The sequence below is a fragment of the Drosophila grimshawi genome, unplaced genomic scaffold, assembly GCF_018153295.1.
Source record: "Drosophila grimshawi isolate 15287-2541.00 unplaced genomic scaffold, ASM1815329v1 contig_311, whole genome shotgun sequence".
Lineage (NCBI taxonomy): Eukaryota > Metazoa > Arthropoda > Insecta > Diptera > Drosophilidae > Drosophila > Drosophila grimshawi.
In genome coordinates, this window is record NW_025063098.1 from 6,597,297 (window position 1) to 6,615,004 (window position 17,708).

The 17,708-nt window shown below is 44.9% G+C and overlaps 5 protein-coding genes across 6 annotated transcripts; 3 read left to right on the forward strand and 2 right to left on the reverse strand.

Annotated features, from left to right (window-relative positions):
* Window positions 1-211: 211 nt before the first annotated feature.
* Window positions 212-3,817, forward strand: LOC6563043 (protein transport protein Sec23A). 2 transcript variants are annotated; one of them, XM_032736769.2, is made up of 6 exons: window positions 220-630; window positions 710-1,995; window positions 2,074-2,227; window positions 2,653-3,201; window positions 3,382-3,402; window positions 3,583-3,817. In XM_032736769.2, the coding sequence occupies exons 1-6, from the start codon at window positions 352-354 to the stop codon at window positions 3,670-3,672; spliced, it is 2,379 nt and encodes a 792-aa protein (XP_032592660.1). In that variant the 5' UTR covers window positions 220-351; the 3' UTR covers window positions 3,673-3,817. The 2 variants fall into 2 exon arrangements, with proteins under 2 accessions (XP_001990177.1, XP_032592660.1); XM_001990141.3 differs by lacking the exon at window positions 3,382-3,402 and having other exon boundaries at window positions 212-630.
* A 328-nt stretch (window positions 3,818-4,145) lies between these two features.
* LOC6563042 (calcineurin B homologous protein 1) lies at window positions 4,146-5,702 on the reverse strand. Its single transcript, XM_001990140.2, has 2 exons — window positions 5,531-5,702; window positions 4,146-4,967 (listed from the first exon to the last, which is right to left on the reverse strand). The coding sequence occupies exons 1-2, from the start codon at window positions 5,595-5,597 to the stop codon at window positions 4,465-4,467; spliced, it is 570 nt and encodes a 189-aa protein (XP_001990176.1). The 5' UTR covers window positions 5,598-5,702; the 3' UTR covers window positions 4,146-4,464.
* Window positions 5,703-5,839: 137 nt separating this feature from the next.
* On the forward strand, window positions 5,840-6,913 carry LOC6563041 (mediator of RNA polymerase II transcription subunit 27). The gene is made up of 3 exons (XM_001990139.2): window positions 5,840-6,038; window positions 6,098-6,364; window positions 6,418-6,913. Exons 1-3 carry the CDS (start codon window positions 5,863-5,865, stop codon window positions 6,860-6,862), a joined length of 888 nt encoding a protein of 295 aa, XP_001990175.2. The 5' UTR covers window positions 5,840-5,862; the 3' UTR covers window positions 6,863-6,913.
* Window positions 6,914-6,965: 52 nt separating this feature from the next.
* On the reverse strand, window positions 6,966-10,154 carry LOC6563040 (gametogenetin-binding protein 2-like). The gene is made up of 4 exons (XM_001990138.3): window positions 9,843-10,154; window positions 8,625-9,206; window positions 7,360-8,565; window positions 6,966-7,282 (listed from the first exon to the last, which is right to left on the reverse strand). Exons 1-4 carry the CDS (start codon window positions 9,936-9,938, stop codon window positions 7,046-7,048), a joined length of 2,121 nt encoding a protein of 706 aa, XP_001990174.1. The 5' UTR covers window positions 9,939-10,154; the 3' UTR covers window positions 6,966-7,045.
* A 152-nt stretch (window positions 10,155-10,306) lies between these two features.
* On the forward strand, window positions 10,307-15,169 carry LOC6563039 (DNA damage-binding protein 1). Its single transcript, XM_001990137.3, has 7 exons — window positions 10,307-10,438; window positions 10,562-10,973; window positions 11,035-11,959; window positions 12,029-12,380; window positions 12,858-14,052; window positions 14,113-14,509; window positions 14,574-15,169. Exons 1-7 carry the CDS (start codon window positions 10,378-10,380, stop codon window positions 14,652-14,654), a joined length of 3,423 nt encoding a protein of 1,140 aa, XP_001990173.1. The 5' UTR covers window positions 10,307-10,377; the 3' UTR covers window positions 14,655-15,169.
* Window positions 15,170-17,708: the final 2,539 nt, after the last annotated feature.

Below are 17,708 nucleotides of genomic sequence, written 5' to 3' on the forward strand. Positions count from 1 at the left end.
AGCTGCATCAGGGCTGCATTTCTGTGTAGGGCTGACCATCTGTTCGAAATTTGAAATTATTAAGACATATTTACAAATATTAAATTCTCCTTACTTTCACAATAAAACGACGTATGATCAGACAAATATTTTGTATTCACAAATTTATAAACAAAACAAAGCAAAAATAAAACACATCGTTTGCATGCCAAGTGGGTAGTGTCTGTGGACGTTCGACAGTTGGCTGCTACGAAACCAACTGTCAAATCCGTGACGTGGCCTGGCCAAACGATTTTCCAATAAGACTTGCTTGTGTTATAATAATTTTTAAGGTAATAAACACAGTTGAAAGCGTCGCAAAGTACTCAAACGATGACCACCTACGAGGAGTTCATCCAGCAGAATGAGGATCGCGACGGTGTCCGTCTAACATGGAATGTATGGCCCTCCAGTCGCATCGATGCCAGTCGCCTAGTTGTGCCACTTGCGTGTCTCTATCAGCCCCTCAAGGAGCGTCCCGACTTGCCACCGATTCAATATGAACCCGTTTTGTGCACGCGTAGCAACTGCCGTGCCATCCTTAATCCCCTCTGCCAGGTGGATTATCGTGCGAAGCTCTGGGTCTGCAACTTTTGCTTCCAACGCAATCCAGTGAGTAACAAATGAAAAAAACGAAATTTTACAATAGAACTTTCGACTCAGCTATTTGCCACTTGTATGTGCATCACAGTTTCCGCCACAATATGCAGCCATATCGGAGCAGCACCAGCCTGCCGAGCTGATTCCCGGTTTCAGCACCATTGAGTACACCATTACCCGAGCACCGACGATGCCGCCCGTTTTCATCTTTTTGGTGGACACCTGCATGGATGAGGAGGAGCTGGATGCTCTGAAGGATTCGCTGCAGATGTCGCTGAGTCTGTTGCCGCCCAATGCGTTGGTGGGCCTCATCACCTTCGGCAAGATGATTCAGGTGCATGAGCTGGGCACCGATGGTTGCTCCAAGAGTTATGTGTTCCGCGGCACCAAGGATTTAACAGCGAAGCAGGTGCAAGATATGCTAGGCATTGGACGTGGTGGTGCACCGGCGCCACATCAGCAGCCAGGTCAGCCGGGTCAGATGCCACCGAATGTGCCGGGTGGTGGTCCTGGGGGTGCCGGGGGGCAACAGCAGCATTTGCCGCCCGCTCATCGCTTCCTTCAGCCGATCAGCCAGTGCGACACGGCACTGGGTGATCTGCTGAGCGAGCTGCAACGTGACCCTTGGCCAGTGCCGCAGGGCAAGCGCTATCTGCGCTCCACGGGCGCTGCTCTCTCGATTGCAGTCGGCCTGCTGGAGTGCACGTACCCGAATACGGGCGGTCGCATTATGACATTCGTCGGTGGCCCTTGCTCCCAGGGCCCCGGCCAAGTGGTCGACGATGAGCTCAAGCATCCCATACGTTCGCATCATGATATCCACAAGGATAATGCCAAATTCATGAAGAAGGCCATCAAGCATTTTGATGCGCTGGCGCTGCGCGCCGCCACAAATGGCCATGGCATCGATATATATTCATGCGCCCTCGACCAAACGGGCCTCATGGAGATGAAGCAGCTGTGCAACTCCACTGGCGGCCACATGGTCATGGGCGATTCATTCAATTCGTCGCTGTTTAAGCAGACATTCCAGCGCGTCTTTGCGCGCGACAGTCGCAACGATCTGAAGATGGCATTCAATGCCACACTGGAGGTGAAGTGCTCGCGCGAGCTGAAAATCTCTGGCGGCATCGGCTCGTGTGTGTCGCTGAATGTGAAGAGCCCGTCGGTGTCGGATGTGGAGATCGGCATGGGAAATACGGTCCAATGGAAACTCTGTACTCTAAATCCCAGCTCCACCTTTGCCTATTTCTTTGAGGTGGTCAATCAGCATTCGGCGCCCATACCCCAAGGTGGACGCGGTTGCATCCAGTTCATCACACAATACCAGCATCCAAGCGGTCAGCGGCGCATACGCGTCACCACGCTGGCCAGAAAGTGAGTAAACCGGCCAACTAATCCCCATTAATCTGGCGCCGAATCATCAGCTAATCTTGTGTCAATTTTCCCATTTAGCTGGGCGGACGCCAATTCGAATGTGCAGCACATTAGCGCTGGCTTTGACCAGGAGGCGGCCGCTGTGCTCATGGCCCGCATGGTTGTCTACCGCGCCGAGACGGATGAGGGACCGGACATCTTACGCTGGGTGGATCGCCAACTGATTCGCTTGGTAGGCGTGGGCTAAGAATTCCCCGACATTGTTAAACTCTTGCAGAGTGTGTTTTAAAAGGCTTACGGAATGTGTTGAAAGAAGCAGCTTTGATCCTATTAAGTCCTTATATATTCCTAATCAGTGTCAAGAGAGCTGCGTTGATAGAGGCATATCAATCGGTCTCTAGCCACTGCATGCAATTTTCCTTTTTAGATTCGATCTCTATATTATATGGTTTCAGATCAAAAGTCATTACTTCTATGAAAAACTATCTATTTTTAAATTGTAGTCAAATTGGTTACTGTTTAAATCTTGTAAAGATAAGATTGCTATATATTACACAATATCTGCTCTTCTGCAAGGGTATTAACTATTAGGAATATTTGTATATATTTTTTCAACTAATGCATTCGCGCTTTGTGTTTGCTTTCTTTTGGTTGCAGTGTCAGAAGTTTGGCGAGTACTCGAAGGATGATCCGAATAGTTTCCGCCTGTCGCAGAACTTTAGCTTGTTTCCACAGTTTATGTATCATCTGCGAAGATCGCAGTTCCTGCAGGTCTTCAACAATTCGCCCGACGAGACCACATTCTATCGACACATGCTGATGCGCGAGGACCTCACCCAGTCATTGATCATGATCCAGCCCATTCTTTACAGCTATTCGTTCAATGGGCCGCCGGAGCCGGTGCTGCTCGATACGGCCTCGATTCAAGCGGATCGCATACTGCTGATGGACACCTTTTTCCAGATACTCATCTATCATGGCGAAACGATTGCCCAATGGCGTGCCCTCAAATACCAGGACATGCCCGAGTATGAGAATTTCAAGCAGCTGCTTCAGGCGCCCGTCGACGATGCCCAAGAGATATTGCAGACGCGGTTCCCAATGCCGCGATATATTGACACCGAGCACGGCGGATCGCAGGCACGTTTCCTGCTCTCTAAGGTCAATCCCTCGCAGACGCACAACAACATGTATGCCTATGGACAGGTGCGTCAATCAGCTGCGGCTCCAAATTTTGTTGGCTTTTGTTAAAATGTTTTTTGAAATATTTCGTTTTATTTGTTTTCGTTTCCGTTTCCGTTTGACTTTGACTTTTCTCATTCGCGTACCCCAATTCTTCTCGTTGTTGTTGTTGAATCTTGTTCTTGTTGTTGTTATCACGTGCAGCCGCCAATTGGCCAGATGACGGTAGTAAACACTCTTTTTGTTCCACATATATTACTTTGGGTTTAGTTCTAAGTTGCTTTAATACTCCCCCCTTTTCTGCCCTATGCTCTCTGCCTCTCTTTGGTGTCGGTGTCCACACAAGCTATGAACCGCTTTTCCCGCTTCCTTAAAACACTTTACTGACTCAATCTCTTTCGACAGGATGGTGGTGCTCCCGTGCTCACGGATGATGTGTCGCTGCAGCTGTTCATGGAGCATCTGAAGAAACTGGCCGTCTCCTCGACCACATAAATTGGCATCAATATTGAGAGTTGCGCCACGAGTTGAGAACTTGACCAACAACTAGCATGCCTACCAATATTCTTTAACCATATATAAATACATGTAGATTCCGATCGATGGCCTGAAAACACAATAAACTACATTCATCCATTTATGATTGATTGATTGATTGATGAGTGCACAGGCGGAAGCACTAAGATAATAATTGGTGGTCGGAAACAAATGCGAAAAGCGGAACAATAAATATGATATGCAATAATCCAGCACAGTATGCACTCGCTAATGAGGAAGTTCAATATAAAAAGAATTTCGATATAATAAAGGAATCTTTTGTTTGACTTTGGATCTTGTGATAATTAATCAACATCAACATAGATAAAATGAAGGCAAAACTCTGTTTTGCCAGTGAATAAATAATATTGTTTACATTTCCAATTGGCAAACAAACAAATAAAACAGAAATAAACAAACTTAGCAACCGCTTATATTTACATGATGGTCTTTATTCCAAGCAACTAATAGAAAACAATTAAATTGATATTGATTATGTAAAAATAAGTATGTAACTGGCCATTGATAAAATGCAGAGTTAGAGCGGAATGCAAGTGGCAAATTCCATTAAATCAATACAATTGGAAAGAAAAAAGTAGCGTACAAGCGATCAACAATTAATATCTGCATACATATCTAAATAGTTCATAAATTACTAATACAATTTAATGCCTCGGACTTCGTATTTAATTTGACTAAACTATTTGGTTCACAGTGACTAAAACATTGTCTCTCCTCATCGGGTCTCCGTTAATTGAGAAACCGTATGGACATCTTCTGATCGACATCGGTGCGTTCTAGCGCCTTGCAGAAGTCCTCGAACGAGATCTTGCCCTGGCAGCACAGATCTGCCTCCAGAATCGTACGCTCCGCAATGCTGGTCAACTGATCTTGACTGATGTTCGCACCGACCATCATGTGCAGAATGGAGAGCAGCTCGTCGCGACTAATGACGCCATCATCGTCCAGATCGTACATCTGGAAGGCGAACTTCAGCTTATCCTCGCGACTATTCAGTTTGCTCTGCTTATTGTCCCGCAACGGACGGAAATGGGCCAGCACATTCATGAATTGGCGGAAGTTCACCCGATCATCGGTGCTCTCCACAAAGAAGGAGTGCACAATGCGCTCGCACAGCGGATTGATGGCCAGCTCCGGGATGCGCATCAGATCTTCGCGCGACAGGGTGCCACAATCGTTGCGATCCAGCGAGGTGAAGCGCGAATAAAGACGCTCAATTTGATTGGGAGTAACTGGCGAGGAGATAAAAATGAGGTTGACCAAATGTTTATCAACTTATTATTAGATAGTAGTTGTAGTCGGCAGTGATAAGAAATTCACACAATTATTATTATTGCTGTGGCCTTATCGCAAATTACACGCGTACTTCAAGAACAACTGATAAATGACGATTGGAAAATTTATCGGATGATGTTTGACGCAAACTTTGCCCCACAATGGGTGAAGGGGCAATGACGTCAGAAGTGCATTTGCCATTTGCATCTTATATAAAAATTGAACATCTTTTGAAATGATAGAAGAAAAAGAACACATTTCTGATCTTGACGCATGACGATTATGATTTCGATCTGTGCTATGCCAAATAATTGGCTTGGCTAACTCTGCAATTAACAGACAGCATTTGGCATTCAAGTGCGAAATAATGATTACAATCGAATTGCTTTTAGCAACTGCGTATTTGTTTTTTAAATGGCCTTTAAAAGAGATGTGTAGAATTGACGTTGACTAGTCATGACTAGGTTAACTGTTAACCTAGTTTCTTAGTTGTTCACCGGCAATTCATTCGCTTACTTACATCCCGTTTCATTTTGTATTTGTGCAATTTCCTCGTGTCGCAGGAAAAGAGATGATTTGTTGCCCATTTTGTCTGCTTATTTCCCAAAACCAATCAATGCGACACAAACACTAAAATTACACTGAATTGAACGCAAGCAGTGTGACCGAATTCAGTATGGAACGAAATACCTGGACTGACCTTGTAGTTGCTGCATTGCCAACAGCAATTTAGTTATCGATAAGTTGTGTCGGTTTACCGAGAGCCGTGTGTCAGTGCAGCCGGGTCACACTTAATTCTACTGTACAACAATTAAATTGCCATATAAACAATTTTTGTGTTGCAATAAACAAATGCAAATGGATAAATTGAATTTAACATTGACTGCTGTCAAGAATCTCCGCTCGAATGTCCGCCAGTGCTTTGAACATCTGGCCGATGGCACCGACGGCGAGGGCGTCGAAGAAAGCCGCAATAAATTTGTGCATGATTTTCAGGACAGATTCGGAGCGATAAATTCACAATTGCGGTGAGTGAATTAATATATTAGCTACGACTATTTATTTATGGGATTTTGTGTGCTTGCAGTGAAGTGGAGCAGCTGATAAATGGCTTACAGGTGCCGCCGACTGCCTATCACTTGGGCAACACGACTTTTCTGGCGCAGGAAACGTCGCAGGATCGCCAGGCGCTTTATCCACAACTTGTGAACAGTTACAAGTGGATTGATAAGGTGCATGATCACAGTTTCCTCGCTTTTAACAATTTGAATCAGAATACTCTGCGTCGCTCCTACAATTACTGCTCGCAGAAGCGCCAGCGATTGCCCTTCTCCTCCTTCAACAACGATCCGGAGTAAGTTTATCTGTGTTTTGTATGACTATAGTTTTTATTAAATTCCTTTTTAGTCACATAGATAAGCTGCTAAGTGAAATCAATCATCCGCCGCACACATCCTACAATGTGTTCCGGCCCTTTGGCTCCAATGCCGTGGCCATTGTTACCATTAGCAATGTCCTCAAGGCGGCCATTGTCTTCAAGGGTGTCCTCATCGAGTGGGTGACTATCAAGGGCTACGATGAGACGCTGGAGCATGATGATCTGTGGGCAGAGTCGCGTTATGAGGTGTTCCGCAAGGTGCAGGAGCACGCCCACTCTGCGATGCTGCACTTCTTTTCACCCACCCTGCCCGATCTGGCCGTGAAGAGCTATGTCACTTGGCTGAATAGCCACATCAAGCTGTTCCTCGAGCCGTGCAAGCGCTGCAATAAATATATCGCAAATGGTTTGCCGCCCACGTGGCGAGACTTGCGCACGCTGGAACCGTTCCATGAGGAGTGTCGCAATAGCTAAGATTTGAGTAGAATATACAAATACTAGAAATATATATATATAACATAATGATAAGCATAATTTTTATACTTCATTTATTTCAAAAAACAAAAAAAATTATATGTATGTATTTTGAATGCATGCGCGTGGATTTTATTTCGAAATCGCAACGCGCGACTGAATAACTACAACGGTTTTAATGCATTAATGGCCAGTTGAGGTGGCGGCGGCGGCTGCGGCGGCTTTTGTTGTTGATGATGATGATGTGCCCGTGTGCACACCACGCTGCAGGCACAAGCGCTCAAAGTTCTCGCGCAATGTGGCACGCAGCTGAGCGCGCTTAAGCTGCACCTGCTCCCGCTGGTATTGATAGGCCAGCACAACCTCTTGGGGAATGTAACAACAGTTCTCATCGTCCTGATCATAGTCGTCGAAATAGTCCTGGAAGAAAGCGGGCAGTATTATTATATATTTAAAAAACCGCATCTGATCATCTCATCTGTGTGATTTCAACTCACCCACATCTGCAGCAATGAGAAATTCGGATCGAATTGCGTCTGCTGGCGGCCGTAGAGCAGACCGGACACATAGTTGTTGCGGGCAGCAACGTCGTCCACGCTCCGCTCCTCGTCGTCAGGCAACAGGCCGTCATGGTGATTGCACAGACCGTCCGAGCAGGACACCTCGGAGCCGTCCGGCGACGAGATTGCGCTTGTATGCGATGTGGGTGGATCGCTGCCGTAGCCAGAATCGCGTACATCCTGCTCGCACGGACAGTTGGGCATGGGCGCCAGGCAATCGTTGCATTTGCCAGCCTTGGCCACATCCAGCTGCCCGTTGTCAGTACAGCACGCCGGTGGTGACTTCTTCGACTTCTTGCTTGTCGTCGATTTTTGCTTCTTCTTTTTCGGTTGCTTCTTCGATTTCGATTTCGTTGTTGGCTTGTTACTTGTCGGCGTCGACGGCTTTGGCTCAACGATGTCTGCCTCGGCCTCAGCCTCTGCACAGTGTATAACAATGCCATCATCATCGACTGCATCATCATCATCATCATCGTCGACAAGAACAACAACTGGCTGCGGCTGCGAGTCAGCAGCCTCAGCATTAACGACATCGTCCTCCTCGACATCGTCCTCGTCATCTTCCGATTCGGCAGCTTCTTCGTTCGCATGTTTATTGTTATTACCATTATTATTATTATCGTTTTCGCACAGACGATGCAAGTTCTTTTTCTCATCCTTCTTCTTCTTCTTTTTGAGCTTCTTCTGCTCACGCTTGAGCTCCTTGGCCTTTTCGGCACGACTGATCTCCTGATAGAGTAGCTCCAAGTTGCTAATGCCCTGCTTCTGCTCGACCCGCTCGTGGAAGCTGCGACAGAGCGTATGCACACCAACAGCGGCCAGCACCTGGCAGGCGCGCTCCTCCTCGCGCAGACTAACATAAATGCGACGCAATCGCTCGTACATGATCATGCCGACGCACGTCAACACCTCCTCCTGGGCAATCTCCAGTGTTTTGGCGTGGCGTTCGCGCAGTTTTGAATAGCTGCCATTCACCTCCGGCTCGGCACGTTTGATCAGCGCATCAAGGAACTCGATTTTATTCGTGCTCACATGTATGTGCTCATCGGGCACACACTTGCGGATGTGCGCATACAACTGAGCCGCGTAGCCCTTCTCCTTGGTGAATACCTCGCCAATGAGTATTTTATAGGCACGCTCGATCTGCAATTTTGAGGATTAGTGAGCAGAGCATATAAATTATGTTAAATTTTAATGCTTACCTTTGTGCGGCAGCCGGCGCAGAACTTGTGCTTCTTTAGATACTTGTCGAGCACCTCGTGCAGTTCCTTGGTCTCAATGATGGTCACCTCGGTGCGGCAGTTGCTCTTCATGGCCGACCACACTTCGCGCCACGTTTCCGAGAACGGTTTCGCCCGGAACGTGTCCAGCGAGTGGAGCACACAGCGCGTCTTATTCCGCAGCTTATTATCGAGCAGATTATTGAGCACCTCATGATGTCGATATAGAAGTGTGCCCAGTGCCTGCGGCGTTTTCAGCTTCTCCTCCGTAATGCCCAGCATGCAGTCTTTCTTCTTCTCGTCGTAGCGCAGCTCGAGCGGATCAAGCGTACGATGTCCCGACTCCGCCAGCTGATAAAACAAACGTTCCACTCTGCGACGACAGCCAACGCACTGGACACACTGATTCAGCACCGATATGAAGCCACCGCTGTCAATCTCCAGCGATTGCTGGCGTTCCATCTCTGTGAGCAGATTGAATTTGCGTGAGAATTCCTCCAGTTCGCGACCCCGTATCTGTGGGCTGTCAATGACAAGTCCTTTGCTGTTCAGGTCCATTAGCATCTGGTGATTGTGGGAGAGTTGGAATTGTTATACAGATCAGTTGGAGTAAGAGAGAACCCCAGCGCAACAAAGAGAAGGGAAAATGCATTTGAAACCAGTTTTGCTTTTCTTCTTTTTTTTTTGTTTTTGGTGTTGCCACTTTAGCAACATGGCGACTGATTAGTTGGAGGGGGAGGGCAGCTGGGAGGAGGAGGCGGGCGGTGCTCTTTGGGCAGGTGCCTAGCTGCAACGCAGTGGCAACCGTTTAAATATACCAACAAAAAAATAATAGCTGATGTTGTGCGTTTATTAAAGACAATCAATTACATGTATGGGCGCAGCAAAATATATATCATATATACAAATATGAGCATATCTATGCATGCGTGTGTGGGTGTGTGTGTGTGTATATATGTAAAGTACTTTGTACGCGTTATGAAAGTTTGACAATGTACACACACACACGCACAAACACACATATGCAACACACACGCACACATACAACACACACAGGCAAATGCATAAATACTCAAGCATGAGGATTGAAGAAGGAGGAGGAGTGGGTCAGAGGAGGGTCATAATATTTAAGACTTTTATGACATTTGCTTTACATTGTACAAATTAAATTGGTAGACGGCAAGCTTGTTGCAAACTTACCATTAACTTATCACCTGCCACCAGAGGCAAATGCCTTCTGCCTACATAACTAGAATCATCATCATCCGTATTATAGACTTTAGTTAGTCTCGCCATGTTCTTTCGAAGAGCAACGACGGCAGTTTTAGGCACTTAAACAACACACTTTGCGGCAACAAAACACAGCACAATGTCTGTAGTGTATTTTATCAAATGAATTATACAAATATTTGATGATCTTCACACTGGAAATCAACTATAAAAATTATTTTCGATGATTTCAAACACGTATGTAGAGTTCAGCAAGTCGTCCGGTCGCCATTAATGTATAGTGTTGCGTAACGAGACGCACATTTCATATTTTTACAGCACACACACTGAATGCGACTGTGCGCTGCGCAGCGTTGCCAGACTAAAATGTAACTCAGTTACCCTTCTACAACATAATGAGTTTTTTTTAGCGCGTTTTGTGGCTCGCATTAGTTGTGCAAAGCTGAATTTTAACATTTCCAAATTTTATTTGTGATCGCATTTGACACACGCAATTCGTTACAAAATGTCGCATCATTATGTGGTGACCGCCCAAAAGCCAACCGCGGTTGTCGCCTGCCTCACCGGTAAGAGCAAAATATAAAGGGAGACGGACGGAAACATGCTGTCGCTCGCTGCAATCTTTTTCCCGGCAATATGTTAAAGATATAAAAAATGACAACTCGCTTTCTCGGATTACTTCTTCTTAGGCAACTTCACATCGGAGACAGATCTTAATCTGGTCATTGCTCGCAATAATCAGATTGAAATTGATTTGGTAACACCGGAAGGTTTGCGTCCACTGAAGGAGATCAACATAAATGGTAAAATTACGGTAATGCGCCACTTTCGTCCGCCGGACACCAAGAAGGATCTACTATTCATATTAACGCGGCGCTTTAATGTGATGATACTTGAGGCCCGCATGGTCGGCGACACCATAACCGTCGTAACCAAAGCCAACGGGAATGTCTCCGATTCCGTGGGCATTCTCTCCGAAGGTGGTTTTATTGCAGCGATTGATCCGAAGGCTCGCGTTATTGGCATGTGTCTATACCAGGGGCTATTCACAATTATACCCCTGGATAAGGATGCCAGTGAACTGAAAGCAACAAATTTGCGGTAACCCAAATGATGATGGCGTATTTTTATGGATAATCCTCAAAATTCTCTCTCCTTACAGAATGGACGAGCTGACGGTGTATGATGTGGAGTTTCTGCATGGCTGCCTGAACCCCACCGTCATTGTCATACACAGGGACAACGACGGGCGGCATGTAAAGTCGCACGAGATCAATTTGCGCGATAAAGAGTTCATGAAGATTGCCTGGAAACAGGACAATGTTGAGACAGAGGCGACCATGCTCATACCCGTGCCCTCGCCCATTTGTGGTGTTATCGTAATTGGACGCGAGTCCATTGTCTATCACGATGGCAGTAACTATCATGCAGTGGCGCCACTCACCTTCCGCCAGAGCACCATCAATTGCTATGCCCGGATTGATGAGAAGGGATTGCGGTATTTGTTAGGCAATATGGATGGACAGCTGTATATGCTGTTTTTAGGCACCACTGAGACCAGCAAGGGCATCACCGTCAAGGACATTAAAGTGGAGCAGCTGGGCGAGATTTCCATACCGGAATGCATTACTTATTTGGATAATGGGTTCTTGTACATTGGCAGTCGCCATGGTGACTCGCAGCTGGTGCGTCTTAGCTCGGAGGCCATTGACGGCACCTTTGTCATACCAGTGGAGAACTTTACCAATCTGGCGCCCATTCTGGACATTGCCGTCGTGGATTTGGATCGACAGGGCCAGGGCCAGATAATTACCTGCTCTGGCAGCTTCAAGGATGGCTCACTGCGCATTATACGTATTGGCATTGGTATTCAGGAGCACGCGTGCATCGATTTGCCCGGCATCAAGGGTATGTGGTCCCTCAAGGTTGGCATCGATGAGAGCTCCTATGAGAACACTCTGGTGCTGGCCTTTGTTGGCCACACACGCATTCTCACATTGTCCGGCGAGGAGGTGGAGGAAACTGATATTCCTGGCTTTGCCAGTGATCTGCAATCGTTCCTCTGCGCCAATGTCGATTACGATCAGGTAATCAATTAACAATTGCATTAAAAGTAACTTCATCTAACATTTTGCCTCTTCTTTTTTTGGTTTTAGCTAATTCAGGTTACTGCTGAAAGCGTGCGTTTGGTCAAGAGCGCCACCAAGGCTCTAGTTGGTGAATGGAAGCCTGAGGGCGATCGCTCAATTGGCGTCGTATCCTGCAACACCACTCAGATAGTCGCTGCTTCGGCGCGTGAAATATTCTACATTAGCATCGAGGATGGCAGCCTTGTGGAGAAGTGCCGCAAAATCTTGCCGTATGAGGTTGCCTGCCTGGATGTTACGCCACTGGATGAGAAACAAAACAAGTCGGATCTGGTAGCCGTTGGCCTCTGGACAGATATATCAGCGGTGATATTGTCGCTGCCCGATCTGGAAACGATTTACACTGAAAAACTTAGTGGCGGTAGGTGTTAACAAAGTCTTTAATAATACTATATATATAATAATAGGAAAAGGTTATATGCAATTTCGAATGAAATTCAATTTGCTCAAAGATTATAATCCTTATTTTGATGACCTAATCTCCTGGACTATAATATTAATATATTAGTCTCTATTTTCACTCAACAGTTTTAAAAACAATATTCAATTTTACCATCATTATTTAAAATTGTTCTTGCATAAGAATTAGGTGTTTATAAAGTCATTAATATATAGAAAAAGTAACTAAGATTAACCTAGTCTTGGGTAAAGAAAGATCGAAAGAAATTCAAGATTTTTAAAAACCATATTTATATTTTATATATTTATATTTATATTTATATTATATTTTTCTTGCATATAGATTAGAATATTCGGCAATCAAAAACCATTTGCGAATTAGAATTTAAGTATTTAATTTCGCTTAACATACTGATAAATTTCAAAATAATTGAAACAGAGATAATACCACGTTCAATACTGATGACCACCTTTGAGGACATACATTATCTGCTGTGCGCTTTGGGCGATGGTTCCATGTACTATTTTATTCTGGACAAGACCACTGGTCAGTTGACAGAGAAGAAGAAAGTAACGCTGGGCACTCAGCCGACCACATTGCGCACGTTCCGCTCGTTTGCCACGACGAATGTGTTTGCCTGCTCGGATCGTCCGACTGTGATTTACTCGTCCAATCACAAGCTCGTCTTCTCCAATGTGAATCTGAAGGAGGTGAATCACATGTGCTCGCTCAATGCACAGGCCTATCCGGATAGCTTGGCGCTGGCCACCAAAAACTCGGTTATCCTGGGCACCATCGATGAGATCCAGAAGCTGCACATACGCACTGTGCCGCTGGGCGAGGGACCGCGTCGCATTGCCTACCAGGAGGCCTCACAGACCTTTGCCGTGTCCACGCTGCGCATCGATGTCCATGGACGTGGTGGTGCTAAGCCGCTGCGGAACAGTGCATCCACTCAGGCCCAAAATATCACATGCGGCTCCAATATATTGCCCAAGCCGGGTGGCGGTAATTCGACGGCGGCCAATGCTGAAGTTGGCCAAGAGATTGATGTTCACAATTTGTTGATTATCGATCAGAATACGTTTGAAGTTCTACACGCTCATCAGTTTGTGCCGCCGGAAACGATTTCGACTTTGATGTCCGCCAAGCTTGGCGATGATCCAAATACTTATTATGTGGTGGCTACATCGCTGGTCTATCCTGAGGAGCCGGAACCGAAAGTTGGCCGCATTATCATTTTCCATTATAACGATAACAAATTGACCCAAGTGGCCGAAACGAAAGTCGATGGCACCTGCTATGCCCTGGTGGAGTTTAATGGCAAGGTGCTCGCTGGCATTGGCAGCTTTGTGCGCCTGTACGAGTGGACCAACGAGAAGGAGCTGCGCATGGAGTGCAACATACAAAACATGATTGCGGCATTGTTCCTCAAGGCCAAGGGTGACTTCATTCTAGTCGGCGATCTGATGCGCTCCATCACCCTGCTGCAGCACAAGCAAATGGAGGGCATCTTCGTGGAGATTGCACGCGACTGCGAACCGAAGTGGATGCGTGCCGTTGAGATACTGGACGATGACACGTTCCTCGGCTGCGAGACCCACGACAATCTGTTCGTGTGCCAGAAGGATAGGTTAATAGTTGCCCTCAATTGCATAATAACCCAATCTAATTAAAATTCTTGCGTTTGCAGTGCTGCCACAACGGATGAGGAGCGTCAGTTGCTGCCGGAGTTGGCGCGCTTCCATCTTGGCGATACAATCAACGTATTTCGTCATGGCTCCCTGGTCATGCAGAATGTTGGCGAGCGCACCACGCCGATTAATGGCTGTGTTCTCTATGGCACCTGCAACGGAGCCATTGGCATTGTTACCCAAATACCACAGGACTTTTACGACTTTCTGCATGGCCTGGAGGAGCGCCTGAAGAAGATCATTAAGTCGGTGGGCAAAATCGATCATACCTATTATCGTAATTACCAAATCAATACAAAGGTAGAGCCAAGCGAAGGCTTCATCGATGGCGATCTAATTGAAAGCTTCTTGGATTTGAACCGAGAAAAGATGCGCGAAGCGGTGCTCGGCCTGGAGGTGAGTAAACCTGACTATCAACATTTAAAATATAAACATAAACATTTGCTTTGTCCGTTTGCAGCTAACGATGGGTGGTGAACGCAAGGCTGCGGATGTGGAGGACGTCATCAAGATTGTGGAGGATTTGACACGCATGCATTGATGCAATTAATTGAGCTGTATAAATAATATATATATATATATATATATATCATAAATATTGTAATCGACAGCTTGTTTGTTTTCGTGTAAGCATCACTTCGATACCATGTATCCTATCCTGTCTATAACAACAACAACAATGATTCTCACAAATCTCTGTACTAACAGTTAAGCACTGTTTATTCAGTGTTTTGCTTGCCTCCCCCAGCGCCTCTCGCCTTACATTCACCTTTGTTATGTAGCACCAAAAAAAAAAAAAAAAAAAAATGAAAATAAAAACGCGCTTTCAAAGACGCGTCCCACATGATTTCAATAAAGTGATTAACTTTTAAATGTAAACCAAACATTTTTGTAATACAGTTTCACTGGTAAATGGTAGTTAAATAAGGAATTTCACTGTCATCTTAAATACATAAAAATTTCATGGCTATCAACAAATTCTAACTTAACTAATCGCATGGATAAAAATGAACTAATGCTATAACTTCATGAAAAAAATATATTTTCAAAAGCAAAGTGTTCTTATGATCTTCTATTATAATTTGGGTATTATACTTTTGTTTAAGTATCTTCGATCCCACAATGTATATATATATTTTTGATCAGCATCACTAGCCGAGCCGTTACAGCCATGTCTGTCTGTAGAGAAATTACAAGCGAGTTGTGATGCTCCTAAATTTTACACAACAAATCATTTGGATCGGACTACTATATCATATAGCTGTCATAGGAAAAATCGTTTCGAAAGATAAGTTCTTGTATGAAACATTTTTTTGCTTACCAATTTATACTAACCAAAGTAAGCAGTTATGCTTGCTATTATGTTTCAAACTGTTGGACTAAACATCATTATGATTGGACTAATAATAAATCAATTATAATTCTCACTGTTTGACTACAAATCATCAAGATCGTACAACTATATCATATATCTCCCATACGATCAATCTGCGAAAAATGATTTCTAGAATTAAAAAGTTTTTTTTTCAACAATATATAACCCAAATTTACTCAAAATGTGTAATTTTATGTTTCATACAGTTGGACCAAAATAATTTATGTAGGACGAATATGTCCTATTGGAAGAATCGGTCTACAGATGAGTTCTTGAATAAAAATATAGTTTATTTATGTGAACTAATTTTAGCCAATGTAAGTATTATTATTTTTCTTGATGATGATGAATGAGACCCTTTTGTAAAATGTTGATAATGTTAATTTGACTTCCCTTTAAGCAGAAAGCTGTTCTTTCTTGTTGATGACAGTTTTGCCTGTTGAATAATAGATTTGAATACACGATTCACCCTTGAATTCTATGTAGAAATTCTAAATTGGGATTTGCTAGCTTGGACGATGTTCTTAGGATTTTGGCTAATGTTTTAGTTGCATTTTGCCTGGGAATTGGTTATCAACAGAACTTGTGAGATGTTTGCATTCTTATCATGCGCATGCGCAGCGTGGTCTCTCCGCGTACGCACTTCCAGTCAAAACACCGCGACCAGTCCCAGCACGTCACACACACACACACACAATCACACACACACACAGCATTAGAAGCTTGGGTGTATGTGTTTAGTTCCGTAGCAGGCCAGTTGCTCACGTGCTGGACGCGAAACGTGAGCATTAAGTGTTTGGAAAGAAGGGTAGAAGAGGGTGGTTGACGGCTGGCGGCATTGGCGATTCATTCATTAATACACGAACGCACACATACACGCACACATACACACACGCACATATGCACACATGCGCACACAGCCACACATACATGGTGGCGACTGGAATGCTGCATGTGATGAGCAGCCACCACCGATTTCCAGCAACACCCGCAGGCCAAAACAGTTGTTTTTACATGGTGTGGTGGAAGCGTACGTGTATCTGTGTATATCGCTTGTGTGTATGAGTGTGCGCACTCGTTGCGCCTCCACAGCGCCTGCTGCCTGTTCTGCTGCTGCTGTTGCTGCTGCTGCTGCTGCCGCCGAGTGTCTCCCCCAGGTTACTGCAGCTGAGCTGTCGGTCCATTTGAGTAGTCACTCATTCGTTCGCCGCCTGCTCGCTGGTTCAGCTGTGCTCAAGCGCCTGTTTGTCGTTGTCGTCGTTGCCGCAATCGTTGTCGTCTTGGTCACCGTTGTCGTCTGTCCAAGCATCCACATCCTGGCCGCTTGTTTATCGTGCAGTGATTTACCTAAACAGCCACACACACACACACACACCCGCACACACATGCCTAGATTTTTGCTTAAAACAAAAACTATTTACAACAATTTTTGCATTTAACAAACAAAAATGTCGCTAATTGCTCGAGTGCCGTTTAAATAATACTTATAGCCAAGTGGCGTGCTCATAAAAAATACGTTTTTTGTAACATAAAAATCGCTCGGTCGCAACGTATCTCGGCTCATTTGTTGTTCAGGCATTGTGTTTGAATATATATAAATATATATATATAAATACATAAAGCTTAGCGGAAAATGTGCTAACAACAATTCACATTCTTGGCAAATATTGTTGCACTCGGCGCACTTTAGGATTAACGACGGCGGCCATTTTTCATCAAATAACCAGCGGCAAAACGGATAGCTGCTCAAGGTGAGTGCAATTATGAAAATATAATCTATAATTTACATATGAATCAAATGTGCAGCGAAAGTTTCCGTTTTCTATAATATCATTTTGCCGTCGGCATTGAATCCAAGACCAAAGACCAAGTCCAGATGATGACTCAGACAGGCATTCAAAAGAAACCTTGCTGTGCCTAGCAAGTGAAATTCAATGCGAATAGTTGTTGCCGACGATCCGTCAAGTGGGGGGGAAAAAAAGGGAATTTGAAAAACATTTGTACTTGTTACTCAAACGAAAACACACACAATGAAATCCCGAGGCATTGACATCATCATCACAGGCAGGCATCGTGTCACAGAAACGAGATGGAAACTACTCTGCTTGCTTCTCCCCGTAATATGATTCCCTGGCAGCGTTGGCGTTAAAGACCAAGAATCAGAAATTATTGTTTAGCAACAATAATAAAAAAAACCTCGTTCTACCCCCGAAAAAGAAA